Below are 19,734 nucleotides of genomic sequence, written 5' to 3' on the forward strand. Positions count from 1 at the left end.
AGCTGTGGATTGCTTCATAGCGTGGTGCTTAATCCCTTATGCCACCAGGGAGGCCCTCTACAGGTTCTGTTTAGCAAGTTATTTAACCCCCCTAAACTTTAATCTTCTCATGTGTAAAAATTTGAAAATAATAGTATGTCTTGGTAGTTTTTCTATGAGGATCAAATAAGGCCTGCAGAATGGCACTGTGCCTAGAACATATTGATAAAGATAACATTTATTTCATTAATACAGAGTTTCAATTAAGATGAAATTAACGTACAAGCATATGCTCTGATCTGTAGTGTGTAATTTGATGAGTTTTACCAGTAGATAAGCCTGTGTAATAATCTTCCTAATAAATATATAAAATATCCCCTTCACCCTAGAAATGTTTCTTGTGCCTCAGCCAGTTAATCAGTATGCGTTATTGTTTTGCTTTCAATTACATATATTTTGTTTGCTGCCTTTGTTCATAGAAATGGAATCATACAATATGTACTGTGGTTTTTTTTTCTGTAATTAACAAATTTCTTTATTTTAAAGAGTTATTTATGCATAGAAGAACAGGGGTGTAGGCCAGCAGTGTGGGGGCTGAGAGGATTCACCAGAGACAGAATGGCGAACAGAACAGGCAGACTGACTGAAATACTCTGCTGAGTGGAGGAGCAGATGAGACAGAAGAGGTCTGCTGTGCCATGTGGGTAGCTCCCTGGCTGGCCAGGGATCAAACTCATGCTGCAGTGGCTGCAGATAGCTTCACAGTGCTGTGCTTAACCCCTAATGCCACCAGGGAAGCTCAATTAACAAATTTCTGTTATGTTGACAAATGTATGCAAGCACATGTGTATTTTATTCTGTGTTTATATATACATATATAAGTTGCATGTAAGATTATTGCTGAATAATGTATTTTTCCATTTTATATCTATACCATGGAATTTGATTGTTCACTGTCCTTTTGATAGTATTGGAATTGTTTCAAATTTGAATATATCTCACAGAATACTTGTATGGAGGCCTTTTGGGAGACATTCTTATTTTTCTTTGGTAAATATCTTGAAATAGAATTGCTTTATATGGCACGTGGATGTTTACCATTGTAGGGAACTACAAAATTTATTTGCAAATAGTTACACCATTTTGCATTCTCACAAGAAAATATTTTGTTTCCTCTATACCTTCATGAATTTAGTATTGTCAATTTTGTAAATTTTAGCCATTCTAGTGCATATAAAATGTATTATTGTGGTTTCAGTGTGCATTTTCTTAGTGACTGCTGCTGATAACCTTTTGATGTGCTTATTAGATGCACATGTAACTTTTCCATAAGTGTTCAAGTATTTTCATCATTTTTATTGGGTTGTTTGCATTTTCATTACTGAGATTGTGTGATTTCTTTATGTATGCTGGATATAAGACCTTTGCTATATATTTTGGTGTATTTTCTCCTGTGTGTGACTTGTCTTCTGATCTTTTGTTCAGTGAAGTTTTTTGATGACACAATTTTGATTTTTATAATTATTCAATATCATATTTTATGTTTAATACTTTTCATCGGTCCTCTTTAGCAAAACTAGGAAAGACATTACTATTTCTAATTTGACAAGTAATATTTTTAAGAATCACTGTTGGATTTTCTCAAATAATTTTTCTTCTACATTTATTGAGATGATTTTATGGTCTTTTTACTTTATTCTGTTAGGTGAGTGAAATGCACTGATCTTTGAACATTAAACCCATTTTTGTAGTTAGCCACATTTCATAAGTATATAAAATGTTGTTTTGATTTATTATTGAGGTCAGTTTGGTAGTGTTTTGTAAATTTTGCATCTGTAGTTATGTGATGTCTTAGTCCATACTTAACGTTTGTCAGACTTTGGAATTGAGGACATTCTGGAGTTTGGAAGTAATTCAGCCTCTACTTTTTACAAAAGTTTTTGTCAGGTGGGTTTTGCTTATTGTTTAAATAATTCATAAATTTTAAAAGTAAAACTATCTGGGAAAAGAGTTCTCTCTGAGAAAATGTTAGATAGGTATTAATTTCTTATAAATGAATTATATGTCTCCATATAGATATATATGGATAGATGGATAATTAGCTGTTCCATTTCTTCTGATAGTTTTGTTAACTTGTTGTTTTCAAGGATCTGTCTAGTTAATGAGTTATTAAGTAATTAGAATAAATAAACCACAGTCCATTTCATCCCTTTAATACTTACAAGATTTTATGATATAGCCTCATTTGTTCCTGAGGCTGTATTTCTAGTTATGGGTAATCAATTTTATTTATATATTCAAATGCAGACAAGTTTTATGGATAGCTTATCTATTTTTTCATTTCTTAATTTCTGTTTATGCTTTTATTCTATCTTTCATTACTCTTACTTTTAGGTTAATTTATTCTTCAAAAGCCAGAGGCTTAGATGATTGATCTTAACCTTATTTTCATATCTATGTATTTACAGTTATACATTTTCCTCTAAACCCTGCTTTTGCTCCACAAAACAAATTTCGATATGCAGTGTTTTTATTTAATTTAAAATATTTCCAATTTTCTTTGTGAAAGCTCCTTTGTTACATGCATTATTTAAAAGTATCTAGTTCAATTCTCAGAAATTTTCTATTTTATAGTAATGCTTTTGATTGAAACTGTTATGGAGGAGAATATACCCGTCAGCTTTCATAATTTGAAATTTTGCTAGGTTTAGTTTACGAATAGTTGAAAGCACTATACATTTTTCAGTTAACTGTGCAATATAGTGTGAATATAGTGTTTACTGTGAATATAGTGTTCTGTAAATGTTAATTTAGTGGACTTTATCTCCAACTATAATTATGGATTTGTTTGTTTTTCTTATTTTGTCATATTTGCTTCATTTAATTCAAAGTCTCTGTTATCCTGTCTGTAAACTTTATGTTTTTTTATGTCCTTTTGACATACTTACCATTTTGTCATTATAAAAAGTAACTTTCTCATAATATTTCTTTCAGCTATCAATTTTTTATTTACATTGTTTGTCCTGTTAATTTCCCCTTCTGATATATATGCTTTGTATTATATTCATAAATTATTTTAGTACTTGATTTTAATTTCTATAATATTTTAGCTATTTTTTATGTAATTTTTAGTGGTGCCTTAAGAACTACCATTTTAATTTTTAATTTTTCAAAATCTATTTACAGTTATGAATATGTCACTTCATGAACAAGGAAAGAAATCTGCACCAGCATAATATTATTTAACACCAAACTCTAGGATATTTTGTGCTATTGATGACAAATGTTTTTTATAGATCTGTATATATATGCCTATAAACTCAAAATGTAGTGTCATAATTTTATATTAAAATGTTAGGTGTCTTGTGATATATATATATATATATATATATATATATATATAGTATTTTCTCACCTAGTAACCATTCTCAGTACTCTTCACTCATAAATCTGAGCTTCCATCTATTAACACTTTTTCCTCAGCCTGAAGAACTAACTTTAGCATTACTTTTAGTCTCAATCTTCTGGTGAGAAATTCTTTCCAACTTCATTTATTTTAAAAAAAATTTATTTTGCTTTTGCTTTTGAAGGATATACTTATTTATTTACTGGGTAGAATTCTATGCATACATTTTCTTTCATCACTTTAATGTCTTCTACTGTTTCCTGATCTCAATTAAAACTTTGAAAAGTCAATGATTACTGTAGTATTAGCCTTTGACTTTGAAAATTCAGTGATTACTGTAGTATTAGCTTCCAGCAGTTGTAAAGTTTTTAGGGTGCAGACAGAGGGATACCCCAGAACCTCCAAAATAAATCACTCTTTAAGAGCCCTGCCATCCATGTGCACAAAGACAAAGCACACTTAGTGTGAAAGAACTTTAGTGTGCACAGACAAAAACATTGATTCAAAAGAACACCTGTACACTTTTGTTTATTGCAGCACTATTTACAATAGGTAAAACCTGGAAACAACCCAAATACCCAAAAATAGATGACTGGATCAAGAAGATGTGGTATATATACACAATGGAATACTATTCAGCAATCAAAAAAGATAAACTCATGCCATTCGCAGCAACGTGGATGGAAGTAGAAGGAATTATGCTCAGTGAAATAAGCCAGAAGGTGGGCCTCCCCTAGTGGCGCAGCAGTTGAGCGCTGGCTTGCGAAGCTGCCTGCAGCCTCTGCAGCGTCGGTTCAATCCCCGGCCGCTGGGCGAGGTTCCCACATGGCGCTACAGACCTCTCCTGCCACGTCTGCTGCTCCCCTCAGCAGTGTATTTCATTGGTCTGCCTGTTCTGTTCCCCACTCTGGCTCTGGTGAATTCTCTCACCCTCCCACGCTTCTGACTGTGCCCAGTGCTTGTATAAATAAATAAATAAATCTTAAAAAAAAAAAAAAAAGAAAGAAGTCAGAAGGAAAAAGAAAAATTTCAGATGGTTTCACTTATAGCAGGAATATAGGGGAACCAAATAAGACATCAGTATAAAAAATAATAACAGTACAAAACACAACAAAGCAAAAACAGACAATTATAAATTGGAGACATATTGCAGGGGAGGAGGTGGGAGAGGGGTCAAGGGAGGGAGGGAGGAACATAGGGGACTGAGGTGATGGTGCGCATGTGCATTGGTGAAGGAAGCTATGGGGACTACACCTGAGGGGGTGGGGGAAAGCAAATATTGTTTAAAAATGAACAATGATGTAAAAAATAAAAAATATATATATTAAAAATAAAAAATTAATTAATTAAAAAAATTAGAGTGCATAGAGAAAAAAAGAAAGGACAACAGTTTCCTAATAAAACACCAAAATTTGCCCATCCCCTTGTGGGTAAGGGCCGGGCAAAAAGGGTCAGCCTGAAGTAAAGCCTCTGAAGCATGAAAGCTTGCCACAAATCTAAGGCACTTTCTGGTGAGGAACCACATAAAAAGGGTGAAAGTTTGCAGGAAAATCTACAAGGAAAGGAGCAAAATCAAAGTACAAACGAGGGTAATAGCTGCCATTGTCAGCCTCCCCAAATGTCTCCCCCAAGGCCCCAAGTCCCGTGAAAGTCCAAACCCAAGAAACAAGTAACCACTTCTCCATGTGTCTCTCTCCTGTGTGACCCCCTGAGCCTACCTGGTTTCTGTGGCCTCAGCTGGCCCCTCAGTTCCATCCCTCTTGAAGTGGGGAAGGGTACATGGTTTCTCTTCTTTTATGTAGAAGTCTCTGTTACAATGCTTCCTTTTTTCTCTGTCGTACTATTACATTTTTCATTTAACTTTCAATTTTTAGATTTGTTGTTACAGGGCAGGATGAGTAACACCCTGCAACTCCAAAACCTGCCCATTCTAAATGGGTTCTGCCATCTGCCGTGTCAAAACAAAAAGGTCCACAGACTTCAGTGGAAAAGAACTTTAATATAATTAGTGTACAACAGAGAGAAGAAAGGGAAAAGATAAATAGTTTCCACATCAAACACCAAAATAACCCAACCAATAATGGGGAGGTGCCCAGCCAAACAGGGTTGACTCAGTACAGGGCTGCTGAAGCCCAAAAGCTTGGCACAAATCTAAGGCACCTTCTGGTGGGGACCCATAGGAAAGGGGCAAAAGGGGCCAGACAAGTACAGAAGGAAAAGAGCAAAATCAAAATAAAGGCTGCCATTGTCAACCTCCCCTTGGGTGTCTCACCCACGTCTTTTTCAAGTGTCTCCTTCCATGTCCCCCAAGTCCCTGGGACAAGTCCAAGCTGAGAAGGAAGTGCAGCTTCTTCACATGTGAACCTCTTTTTTCCCTGGGAACCACCCTGTAAATGTGACTTTTATTTTCATTGTGTTTACCGTGTTTGGGTCTACCAAATATCTAAAAAATACATAATATTTTTCACCAATTTGGGGAAAAATTTTGGTTATCACTTTAAATACATGTTTATCCTTCCATTCTTATACATCAATAATATTTTATGGGAAGGTTTGATAGTCTTACAATTTCCAGTAGCTTTTATTTTTTTTAATATTTTTTGAAGATTTATTTACTTATTTATACAAGCACTGGGTACAGTCAGAAGCACAGGAGGGTGAGAGGATTCACCAGAGACAGAGTGGGGAACAGAACAGGCAGACTGACGAAATACACTGCTGAGGGGAGCAGCAGGCGGGGCAGGAGAGGCCAGTCACGCCATGTGGTACCCTTGCCCGCGGCCGGGGATCGAACCAGTGCTGTAGAGGCTGCGGGCAGCTTCACAGCCAGTGCTCAACTGCTGCGCCACCAGGGGAGGCCCTCCAGTAGCTTTGAAAAAAAAATGTGATTTATTTTTATATTGGACACTTTTTTGTGGATCTGTCTTCAAGTTTACTGATCATCTCTTCTATAGCTATTCTGTAATTGCCAACTTACTATTAAAACTACACTTGCTTTTTTCCCCCAGGCATTATAAAATTCAGTTCTAGAAGTTTGTTTTGCTTTTTGAAAAACAATTTATTCTTTGCTGATATTCCCTTCTCTGTACTCATAGATAATAAAAACACACCATGATCATGTTTTCCTTTAAGTCCTTAACTGATTTTTATTTTTTAAAAAGATTTATTTATGCATACAAGAACTGGGGTACAGGCCAGAGGTGTGTGTGTGGGGGTAAGAGGATTCACCAGAGACAGAGCATGGAACAGAACAGGCAGATTGACTGAAATACACTGCTAAGGGGAGCAGCGTGGCGGCCAAGTCAGGAGGGGTCTGCTGTACCATGTGGGTAGCTCCCTGGCTGGGGATTGAACTCATACTGCAGTGGCTGCAGAGCGCTTCATAGGTTGTGTCTTAACCCTTTGCGCCATCAGGAGTCTCCTTGCTTATTTTTAAATAGTTGATTGAATGTTCTTGTTTGTTAATTGCATCTCAGATTTGGTTCACTATTTTACTATGGGTCCTTTTGTTCTATAATTTGCATATCTTAAGATTTTTTTATTTATCATGTATGACATTTTATATAATACAAGCACTCTAATACATAATATTTCTCTGAAGAATGCCTTTTTTATTCTAATAGAAGATAAATTACAGATATATCAGCTTAATTTTGGGCAGTATTACTTTTATACTGTTTTCTGACTAGTTTCAGTTTTGTCTTTAGCTTTAATGCAACTTGTTAGTCATAGAACAGAGAAGGATTATGGGCCTTGTGTTTGTGAAGACCCTCTAATGTGGTGGGATTCAATCTCCAAATTCAGTATCCCCTACAGTGAGTGACAAATGAAATACTATTTTAGTACTTTTCAGTCTTTGCTCTTTTACTGGCTTCTTTTTTTTTTTTTTTTAAAGATTTATTTATTTATTTATGCAAGCACTGGGTACAGTCAGAAGCATGGGAGGGTGAGAGAATTCACCAGAGCCAGATCCGGGAGCAGAGCAGGCAGAAAGACCGAAGTACACTGCTGAGGGGAGCAGCGGGTGGCAGGAGAGGTCTGTGCCGCCATGTGGGACCCTCCTCTGGTGGCTGGGTTGCAGCCTGGGATCCAACCGGCGCCACAGAGGCTGTGGGCAGCTTCGCAACCCAGTGCTCAACCGCTGTGCCACCAGGGAGGCCCTTTTACTGGCTTCTTGATGTCTTTTTCCCTGTAGGGTAAGGAAAACTGTCAGGCTTTTCTGCCCTCCCGCCATCAGGATAGATGATGGATCCTTGTGGTCCTGAATGCATGCCTGATGGCAGGCACCTGGAATAGGGTGTGGGCATAGGTAGATGGAATTCACCTGAGCTAAGACTGCTTTTTAAGGGCGGCGTCATGGGGACACCAGTAGAATCCGATAAAGAAGCGGAGAAGATCAGGAGAAGCCGAAAGAGAAGCCGAGAGAGAAGCAGAGAAGGCCAGAGAGCCCAGATAGAGTGAAGACTTGCTGGGGGCTGGGAGGCCTGCCAGCCTCCCGGCCCCCCAGCACACCTGCCTGCCTTGTACATGGTAATCCCAATAAAAGAGCTGCAAAAACCACTGAGGACTCTGATTCCTCCTTTACCCCCATCTGCTGGATCCTAGAAAACCTGCTAGGGCCTGTCCTGACCCTACATCGCCCAAAACACAAATACTTAAGGGAAGTTTGCATGCAGATTTGGAGTCTGACTTCTTTTTTGTTACTTTGCTTTTATGACTTCCCCTCAACTGAAGCTGCTCTGGCACCCCAGACTCTTAAATCTCAACCCACTAAGATTGCTGCTTTCTGCTGTTTCTGACCTAGCACATCTGGGATTGATGATATTCATGGATGTAGGACATTTTCATGCTAAAACTAGGAAGGTTCTGGGCAATTGGGGAAAAATTGGTCATTATTTTACTGTCCTTAGATAAAAAGCCAGGTAATATTTTTTCTCATCCAATTCAGTTTCTTCTCTCAATGGTCAAATCTTTACCACTTTCTGCCTTTTAGTAATATGCTAATGTTAGGGGGAAGTTAAGCAGCTATTTTCTCAGGCTTGTGTTTATAACCAGCCATGTGAGTCGGATCTCTTTCTTGGCTCCCGCTCTTGGCTTGTGCTCTTGACCAGGCAGGCTTGGTCTCGGCAGGTCATTTGGGATCCCAGGTCAGCAGAACGGGTAGGACACATTTAAGAATTTATCTCACTCTTTTTCTCCCTGAGTTGTAAGGGGCAGGACAGGCCCAGAGCAGGTTCTCTATGACCCGAGCAGACAGGGTAAGGAGGAGTCCTGGAGCCCTCATTGGCTTTTCAGGCTTTTTTCCTCTTGGGATTTACCAAGTCCAGGGCAGGCAGGGTGCTGGGCCTCCCAGCCCCCAGCAAGTATTCACTCTGTCTGGGCTCTCCGGCATTCTCTCGCATTCTCTCTGCTTCTCTCGTGGTTCTGCTCTCTCCTAATTCTTCATGCTTCTGCTGGTGTCCCCATGATGCCACCCTTATAAGCCCAGTCTTAGCCCAGGTGAATCCACTTAAGCATGCCCACACCCTATTCCAGGTGCGGGCCATCAGGAATGCATTCAGGACCGCAGGGAACTGTCATCAATCCTTATGGCAGGAGGGCAGAAAAGCCTGATAACATTTTTACCTTACCCTACAGTTGTTCATTTCCTCATTTCCCCTTCCTTTTTAAATAAACCTTTTGTTAACCTTTTGTGTGTGCCTGTAGTTTAAGTCCTCTTTAAGCGCATGGGTGAGGATCCACAGTCAGGCAACCCGTTTTATATTGGGGCTGCCCTATAACACTAATACTTCACATAGTTGATTAGTGTTTTGTCCACTAATTATAATTGTGATCTTCAGGATGGTTAGCCTGATTCTTCATTACCAGAACTGGAACCTAAGTATTATATTTTAATTTCTTCAGTGATAAGAGATCTTGGGTTCCTGGAACCAGTTTAAACACATGGAGGGCTGCTTACCCACATTAACAACAAACAATTTTCTGGACACCATATGGGTATCCTACAATTTAACTTATTGTAGGATAAGTTTAACTTCTGACATTATCTACCTGGAGATGTGTAGAGTAAGTAAGTCTCAGGCTTTTCTGCCCTCCCTCATTAGGATTGATGATGGATCCCTGCTGTCCTAAATGCATGCCTGATGGTGGACACCTGGAATAGAGTGTGGGCATGCGTATATGGGATACACCTGGGCCAAGAGCCGGGGCCTGTAAGGCCAGGGCGGCAGAGGATGGCGTGGTATGGAGCGTCGTGGCATGGTGTGGAGTACTGAGCAATGCGGTGGAGTGCTGCATAGTGTGGGGTACGGAGCAGTGCCGTGGAGTGCGGGGGAGTGCGGCAGTAAGCGGGGGAGTGCAGCAGTGAACAGTGGAGAACATGAAAACAACAAGAGGTCTGCTTGAACCGGTGATGAACCTACCCGGTATGGGATGGTTGCACTACAAGATGGCTTCAGATTGCACAGGTAAAAGGCTCAGCCTACAAGACTGCACCCATCCCCAGACCTTCAGGGGTCAGTTACAACCCCAGGTTATCACTTACCTGTACTTCCTACAAAATGGTTATGAATCAAAGGTTCCCAAGAACTCTTCCCTGGATTCCATTAATTTGCTAGAGCCACTCACAGAACTTAAGAGAAATGTCTTCTAGATCACTGACTCATTATAAAAGGATGTAAGTCAGAAACAATAGATGGTAGAGCTGCATAGGACAGTGTGTGTGGGGAGAACATGGAGTGCTCAAGCACATCAGTCTCCCCTAATCTCCAGGTGTTCTCTCACCTGGAGACTCTCCTAAACCAGTCCCTTTGGCTTTTTATGGAGCCTTCATTAGCCAACTTGATGAACTCATTGACCTCAGGAAACAGATTCTCTTGCTCTTGGAACTAAAAGTTCTCTCTATATGGCTCTGGGGGTTGGGGTCCAAAATCGCCTTTTATATAACAAAAGACATCTCTCTAGCTCTCATTACTTGGGAAATCCCAAGAGTTTTAGGAGTTCTGTGCTAGTTCTGTGCTCGAAACCATGGATGGAGACCAAATATATATACTTTTAATATAAATCACAGTATCAGGTATCAAAACCAAACCGGTCTGATCTTTGACCTCATAATTCATTCTGCATATTATTAATATAGTAATAATAATAGTAATAGTAGTGATAATAGTACAGTGTCAGATTAAAAATAAAACTTTAGTAAGAGAAAATTAACTTGTGAAACAATTCTCTAGTACCTTTTCAAAGGCTTGTCTTGTGAGAGGATGCAGAAGGTAGTTTTCTCCTCACTGCTTTTCAATGTAAATAGTTATGCATATATACATGTATTTACAATTAAACTATAAGCATATTTATCAATGGTTATTTATATGCCATAATGTGTTAGAATAGTACTATTATGGCAGAATTCCATTAGAGAACCAGGCAGCACTCAGAGAGAAGGGAAAATTTTTATTTGCCCAGCAGGCCCAGAGGAGGAGATCTTTCTCCAAAATCTGAGCCCCTAGCAATTAGGTAATGGAGTACTTATTGCCTAAGCAGGGGTATATTTGCACTTTGAAGCAAAAAGGGAGTACAGAAGCAGATTTCTAAGTGGTTATCTAGGGTGCATGAATGTGGCCTTGAGAACATTTATCAGTTTACTCCCTGGGACCTTTAGGTTACATTGAGTCTTTGTCTCAACATCAGATAATTAACAGGCCAGGTGGGTATTTTCCACTTCAGTACATATTATAAATCTACCATCTTTAAAATGGGCATTAATGTAACCAAAAGTTGATTAAAAAGAAATCACTAGATAAGTTCTCTTGTAAATACCAGTGACTGTATTTGCAAAAACATATATTAAAATACTTAGAACATATATTAGAATACATTTTTTTTTTTCAGAGAACAGCCGCCAGATAGGAGAGATCTACAGAGACATGCTGAAGCTTGCTAGCTAGAAATAGCACAGTTAAAATTGTACCCAGATACTATAAAAAGCAAAGTGTCTTGTATGGATTCTCAGTCTACTGGGAAGTGTTCCATTACTGAAATTGATTAAAGGGTGCAGGGATCATTATGATATGGATATTGATCAGTATTTGAATTGCTCTTTGGTGATAGCATTCATTCTCACAATCAAGAAAAAAATTCACAATTTCCAACAACATTTTCAACTCAATGGCCGGCATTTTTGTCTGGTTTCTTTGCTTTGTGTTTTAAAGCTTAAGATATTTCACATAATTTTATTTCCATTTTCTCTGGCAACTCTGGCACTAGCAATTGCAGGCTCCACTGCAGATATGCCCACTTTCCATCACTTGCCTAATTAAAAAACAACCCTTTTGTTTATCTCACTTGCTTGGGGTTTATAGGCCTTTGAGTATGTCATTGTAGGCCTACAAAAATACAATATGATCAAATATCTTCCCTAAGAGCAAGTATAAAGCTACTGACAACCTAGGCCTCTTTTGTTAAAACTTTGGTTAAAAACTGTAAACACAAAGGGTCCAAAGTGCTTCAAAGTAGAGGAGCAAGAGAATTACAAAGAAAGGACTTTACATTTGCTTGCCTGCAATTTAATCACAATAGAAAGCAGCCCACTAACAGCTGCATGTGAACATTGTTGTTTTAATTGGTGTTTTCCAAATGCTATAAAATAACTACAAAGGCTGATTTCTAATGGGGAGGTTTTCAGATGTGACTGGTCAGCCTTTTTTCATTGTCAGAATGTACCTCCTCAGCCTATGTCATCAGCAGAAGCCACAAGTGACTCTCTGCTTTCCATGGGTATGTTTTTGGATTGTAGCTACGTATGTAGTCACTCATCTCCTGTTTTATTCCTATGCCTCCTGTGCTTTTTATTCTAGTTCCCTAAATGGAAGACTTTGTAGAAAAAAAGAACTGGTTTTGCAATTGATTCCCTGTTGATTCGCTTCATCTGTTCCTCTTCATGAGCAAGTTTGCTATAGTCTCTTCATTCTTTAGGAACCTTGAAACCCTACTCCAGTTTCTTCCCCATGATAAGTGGAGTTCCCTCTGTAGTGGAAAAACTAGGTTGGTATGGAGCGATAGCGCCTGTGTATCAGTATCCATGGTAACATTCTGGGCACGAAGGAGGCACACTGATACCACTCATTCTCCCCAGAAATTTTCAGTATTGTTACCAAGTAGAATAACAACAACAAAAATTCAATAAGCAAGTAGAATTCCTTTATATTCAAATTATTTGAATAAATATTCAAATACATCCTCTTTACCCTCCTTTGCTCACCTTCCCTACAAAAATCATCCCCTATTTGTGATCTGTATTACTTAATCATGCAGCTATCTCTGTGCTTCAGCCTTCAAGTAGTTTGTTTTTACATTTTCACTGGGCATGGAGAGCAGAAAAGGGACGTGTGAGTTCTGGGGAAGCATAGAAATTATTTTTTTAATATAATTTTGTCAATGTTTTCTCCCTTCATTCAAACTGAAAATCCACTACATCTGTTTTCCTGCAGGATGGTTTACAGAGAAACAGCCACTCCTCCCTACCCCCCACCCCCCAGTGTTACCACGATTTCTAAGACTGCACTATTTTAAAAAATTCTTGGCATATCTGACGAGACAAGCCTTCTGTCATTGGTGATATAGTTTAAGGGCTTCCTAAACCACCTCTCACTCCTCATCAAAGCCAGTCTTTTGCGTACTTGTGTGCAGTGAAGGGTTAAAACGCGCTGGGAAGACACCACGCATGTGTTAATTCCTGCTGCAGCAGCGCGCATCTCAGCTGCTTTGACCTCACAGTTAATCTGCGTGATAGTTAATCACGCACAGACGCTAGTTATTTTTCTATTGCTTTTAAATACACACACACAGCCCTGCCCCCTCTAAGAGAAAAATAAAAACAAAAGCAATCACACCTAAAAAACGATAATCCTAGGGGAGTCTGCTTGAGAGCGAGAGACATGAGTTTGTGTGTGTGTGCGCGCCTTTCTCTCCCTTATTTGTCTGGATGTGCGCCTCTCCCAGTGCCCTCCCCCTACCTCAATTATATTAAACCCCCCACCACCACCACCACCACTTGGAAGCCGCTCCCTGAGCTGGCGCTTTGATGGTATCTGTGAGCGTTTGTGCTGATCTTATTTCTGCTCCCTAAATATTAATTCCCGAAACTGGTAGCAGTACATCTCGGTGAGGGACCTACTAGAGGCAGGTGGGGGAGGCACCATCAGATCATAAGCATAATAATACAAAGGGGAGGGATTTTTCAGCTACCCAGAGGCAAGACGGGAGAGGGAGGAAGGGAAAAAAAAAAAGCGATGAGTTCGCCAAATAGATGGAGCACAGGAAGCTCAGTCTACTCGACTCCTGTATTTTCACAGAAAATGACGGTGTGGATCTTGCTCCTGCTAGCGCTCTACCCCGGGTAAGATGTGCCATTTTCGGCGTCGTTTTGTTCCAGGGAGGTGGGGGAAGGGGTGGGCTTATGGAACTACTGAGACACCCCTCTCCCCCAGATTTAAAACACTCTTCTGGGAATTGGGGTTTTATAAGTAATATTAGGGAATGTGAATATATCGGACAGAAAAGGGAGAGAGGAAAGAGTAAGGTGATTTTTGTGTATTAATCTTTGAATTTTTTTTTTCATTTGTTGAGGCATGGAAAAGCTAACATAAAGACTGTTTGGAGTAGAATTTTTATATTACTGCTACCTGATAGCGAGGTGGGCTGTGCTGAGGCACGCAGGCATTTGATGCCATGTTGGAGTCATTTTCGTTGGGGGGGTCTGGAGGGGAAGCGGTAAATGGAGGGGGGGTGTCTTGGCTCATACTCAGGTGATACGTGAGAGGAGGAGGGGGAGGGGTTCTGTTCTAGTACACCAGAGCATTGCTTACACCTGGGAATCCTAAAGGTCAGTCAGCCTGATTTTCTATCCAGCCTCATGGACCTGACCGCTGACTCTCTGATGGGAAACATGGTTCAGGACCAGGGACAGCAGTCCCGCTTAAGGCCAAGGGGATGGAGGCTTGTTTAACCTCAGGACTTCACTATGGAATATGCACATGACATCCATATAGTGCAGACAGAAGGCGGAGAGAGCCAAGGAGCATCCGTGAAGTCCAGGGATCATGTTCTGATTATCCCTACCCCCTCCATGAGATGGAAGCTGGTCTGTGTGGTGGAGAATGTGGTTGATCAAATGCATGAAGGAATTTATGTCTAGGAAAGAGTTGGTCTTGCTGCAGTGTTAAAAAATATCTGAAGCAGGTGGATGTGATGCCAAAATTGTGAAGTATACACGAATGTTTTAGAGCCTTGATGCACTGAACAGAAAAGACGGGGAGGGAGGAAATGGTTTACCCCAAACCCTGAGGCATACGTGTATTCTGAAGTGCTTTGCACCTAAATTTTCTTGAACTTTCTCCCACTGAGAATATTAGGAAAGTATCCTTCCCATACAGTTCATCATTCATCATTCATCTACCATCTAACCAGCCCCGCTGCCTCCCCAACCCACCCTCAAGATCTCCAGACAGGCCAAAGGAAGATTAGAGGTCTACTCTGTATCTTACCTGCACTCTTTTATACTATCATTTTGAAATAAAGCTCTGTAAATTACACCAAATTCTCCATGAAAAAGAAGAGAAAAACCAGAAATACAGAAAAACCAAGCTATTTTTCTAAGTTTTGTGGGAGATGACACTCTTGTGTAGTAGTTGTAACAACAAGATATGAAAGGAATGAAGGTTAAGCTATTATTTTATTGAAAATACCTAATTATCTTCTCGTTCCTCCATTCTGTAGGGTAGGTAATGGGCAATGCAGATTTCTGATAAAGAATAGATCTAGGCAAAACAAGGAGTAAGAAAGCATCTGTTTGGAGTTTCTAAGTAGAGGCAGTCTGCTTAATTCTTCAAATAGACTTCATCTCTTTTTTAATGTAATATGATTTTTTTATTAAGAGTATATGATTAATTATCATTCTTATAAGTGGAGAAGGCCTTTTATTGGAAATGATTTATATAAAATTTTAGTAGACTCCTGGAAAAAAAATTCTATTAGAACTTGCACATACACCTTTTTGTTTAATGTGTATAGTGCTTAATTTTTTTTCAGAAACTAGAGAATTTAATAGTGGATTTCAGGTAGAAAATGTCATTCTCCTATTTTTACTATCAGTGGAACCTGTGGATTAAAATGTGGATAAGACATACCAAGTATGTCTTTCAACTCATGAAATACATCTTAGTAAACAATTTTAGAACTAAATATATAAGAACATTCTTAGTATTTTATCCTACGGTCTTATTTTAATCAAAACCATGCAATTTTATTATTGTTTATGATAGGAACACATGTAAGACTGATTGTTGCAATAGCCACACCTTTTTCATTATCATATAAAAAGTAAAACTGAGCAATAAATTTTAATTTTCACTTCTTAGTGTAGTACAGCTTTTTAACTAGCTGTAAGTAATTGAAGTTATTTGTTGTGAAACTCCAGTGGGGGTGGAGATTCACATTTCTCAGTGATGACAGAAAATTGGAGTCATTGCAGTTTGGTGCAGAGATTGAGAACAGTTTCAGTTTACTGGAATCCCATAAAAAGTCATTTGAATGGTTGAATAGAGTGGAGAAACACAAGCTTTAATCTGTGAAATGTGTGGGGTCCGAAGAGTGAACATGATAGTTTTTCTGTGGCAGAACCACTTAGAAAGTTGACAGAAAAATGAAAAAAATAATTGACTTTTACCTGTCCCCCAAAAAATATTTTCCCCTCCTCACATTGACTATATTCATTAAGTTGTGCTACACAAAAGTAAAACAAAGAGAACTACAAAACATTGACATGAGAATATGAATAATCAATAGCTAACTTAAGTAGGAAATACTTTCTCAAGCTCAATATTATCTAAATTGTTACATATCTGTGTACAGTGTCATAAGAATCACCTGGGGGACTTGTTAATGAAAATGAAGATTCATGAGCTATATATACACTGAATGATTCTGAATCCTTATATCTGACGTAGAGCTGGGAATATTTATTTTCATCAAGTACCCTAGACCGTCTACATAGAAGAAAGTGGTATATGCTTTTTTAAATATTTGCAAGTGCTTTGATTTTTGTTGATCTACTATTGAGCTGAACACAGTGAGTCAATTTCACATATGGAATTTTGTATTTGTATGTACTGAGTGGATTATACAAACATAAAAGATAAGAAATAGTCCCTCTAAAGGATCTCAAAACCATCTCTTGTAAGAGAAAACATTGGATAAGAGAATAAAATATGCATACGCATATAAATGTGCATGTACTTACATTCACAAACTATGTAGATGTCATATTCATAGATACTTATGTATAGGTTTTTAAAAAAAATTCTAATTTTGTATATTCTTTCAATGTGTCTGCATTCCATCTGAGAGTAAAAATACCCTTAGAAGATAAAAGAAATTGGAATAAAACAGATATTATTTAGAGTAAGGAGAAACTACTAGAAATAAAGTTGTTTCTATTAAAATAAAACAAGATTTTATAATACACTTAGGTCAATAATTATTTTTCAAGGATAGATTGAGCAGAGGTGAATTTGATTGAATTTTTGCTAATTTAATCCTATGAAGTGTTTGCACCGACTTTTAAAAAAATTTATTTTTAAGTATTGATTTGTATTTTATGCTCTTAACTGTGGCCTAAACGGAAATGCTTCAGATGAATTTTCTTTTGAATTGCTAAAGTTTTTTATCCAATGAATAATCTCATCATAGTTTTTTTTGTTATATATTAAACAGGTTATGACCATCCAGGCAGAGGAAGTACTGTGATTCTTCACTATGATCCTGTCTGTTTACAGAATTAATCTCTACAGACAAACTAGCTCTTTCCTAGCTTTCCAAATATGTGGATTTAAATATCATGCTTTCAGCATATTTAATTGTTATAGACAGAGCATTTGAAATAGTCTACCCTGAGGCAAACATCTACCTGAAAGAAAAAATGAAAAATGTATCACTCAGTACATTCCAGAATCCAGCTACCCTATCCCCCTCTATACACATGTGGATTTTAAAGTTGGCTTTAAATTTAAATAGTTGCATAAATACCTCTCTGATACTCAGATATAGTTTAGAACAGTTAATCTAAAAATACTTGTATTATGGACTATGTAGTTGTCAAGGGCTCTGTTCTACACATTTTAAAATTTGCTTCATGCCAAGAGTTTCTGCTCAAATTGTAGTTAAAGACTGATTTCAAAGACTTTATCTTTGTTGCACATCTTGTGTTAAGTGTTGTTACATAGGACATAACTACTTTTACTCCCAGCCATTCTGAGACAGGCCTTCCACACAAAGCACAAATAGACTTCACTAGAAGGACATACTTCAGTTCCCTGCTAAATTTACTGATCATGGAAGATTGGTTAAAAGTGGTAATTAGCACAGTTCAGAAATTGTTTGACCACTGTGGGTGTCAACACAATTTGTGTGCTTAAGGATTCAGGGGATGACATTCCAGATATGACACCCTATTGAAGTAACTAGGAAGAGGTATCATCCCTCCACTACTGAGTTATGAGAGATCTATGTGACAATTTCAATGTCAGAAACCAAATAATAACAGCATAATAATTTCATAGCCCCATACCCATGTGTGTATGTGTATATATATATATATATATATATATGTAAATTGAACCAACTTTTTACATATAAATATTCCTAGGGGCTGCATTTTAATATTTTAAGTGTATAGTATCTATTAAATACATGTTTTAACCAATATATGTACTTAAGTTTTACTGAAATCTGGAGTCATCATCAATCCTATTTGACAGATTAGGAAGCTGAGATTATGGAAAAATTTAAAAGCTTAAAGGCAGTGTAATCAGAAGTAACAAAGTAGTTATAAGTACATATGTGAATAGAGAAATGGATGTATAATAATAAGTATATATATACCTACATGTATAATATGTGTTTGCATATATATGTGTACATATATATGTATGCTTGTTAATGACAACTGGTTATATTTCAGAACTATTACTATCTTCTGAATTTTTCACAAGTTTCACTGTATCAATAGTATTTTCTCCAATGGACTATGGTAGATTACTGTGACTTTGGTGATAGGTGTGGTGGGATCACTATATTTATAGATGTGTGAACCAGTACCCCTAAAAAATACATACAATGCTGCAAACCAATATTACTTACTAAATGTAATTTTTTAAAGAATACTGTTTTCTCATAATATAGTAACTAGTCTACATTATCTATGATATTATCAGTATTAATCTTTCTATAATCTGATGCTATCTTCAGATACATTAGACAATTAAAATATTCAGTCTTTATAACAGCATTATTTTAGATGCTCAGGCTTCATCAATCATGGCTTTCTAAAGTTTATTTTGATTGAAAATCTTAAACAGAAATACTTAGAAATAATTCACTATTGGTTGTCTTTTGAACTTGAGAACATGTTAAATGACATTATTTAGTTCCTGAACCAAAATTATGCTTAGAAAATGTTTTCTTAATGACTGTGTCTGTATAATTAAAGGACTTTGACTTGTAATTTTCTCATTACCAAAGAACTGCTTCATATCATTACACTTTTAAGAAGAGATCTTGCCCTCCATTGATCAAATTTACAGGCTCACTTGCTTAATATTGTGGTGCAAGTGACTGACCTATAAAATACTCAGAAAAATGGAAGATGATTTTGAGAGAACTCTACTAATAAAGTAGGAATATATTCCTGCTTTAATATCAGGATATCTATAGCTTTATAAATATTTTATGACATTTAAGGTTGACTTTTTTTGTTTTGTCTCTTTTTAAAATTATATATTTTTTAAAGCTTTATTTATTTATGCATACAAGAGCTGGGGTACAGGCCAGAGGTGTGAGGGGTGAGAGGATTCACCAGAGACAGAGTGGGGAACAGAACAGGCAGACTGACTGAAATACACTGCTGAGGGCAGCAGTGGGCAAGTCAGGAGAGGTCTGCTGTGCCATGTGGGTTGCTCCCTGGCTGCGGGTAGCTTCTTCATAGGTTGCATCTTAACTCCTTGCACCACCAGAGAGGCCCACTTATATTTATTTTAGTTGTACAACTGGCTTCCCTCATCAGGTAGTAGCACTTTACTGCACCCACCATCAACTCACCCATAGTCCATTGTGCTTCTTTCCCTCTTAGTTCTTACCCCTTTCTTCTCCCTCCCGACTTTGCTTCTTCATTTCTGTAATCAGCTGCCAAGAGTTACTGTTTAAGCATGTCTTTATGTGACTCTTAATTTATTACTTCTTATTCCACATATTGGTGACATCATCCAGTATTTATCTTTTCCTTCTGACTCACTTAGCAT

At 37.8% G+C, this 19,734-nt stretch overlaps 1 protein-coding gene across 3 annotated transcripts in view; it reads left to right on the plus strand.

Annotated features, from left to right (window-relative positions):
• GABRG2 (gamma-aminobutyric acid type A receptor subunit gamma2) overlaps positions 1-19,734 on the plus strand; it is a 137,683-nt gene that overhangs the window by 28,547 nt on the left and 89,402 nt on the right. The window contains exon 1 of one of the 3 annotated variants that reach the window (XM_037500278.2): positions 13,453-13,778. The exons of the other annotated variants lie outside the window; for them this stretch is intronic. Coding sequence (XP_037356175.1) covers positions 13,672-13,778 — 107 coding nt within the window. The 5' untranslated portion in view covers positions 13,453-13,671. Of the gene's footprint in view, positions 1-13,452; positions 13,779-19,734 lie in introns of those variants that run through there. 3 annotated transcript variants of the gene reach the window in all.

The sequence above is a fragment of the Talpa occidentalis genome, unplaced genomic scaffold, assembly GCF_014898055.3.
Source record: "Talpa occidentalis isolate TD23 unplaced genomic scaffold, MPIMG_talOcc4v2.1 talOcc4.9, whole genome shotgun sequence".
NCBI lineage: Eukaryota > Metazoa > Chordata > Mammalia > Eulipotyphla > Talpidae > Talpa > Talpa occidentalis.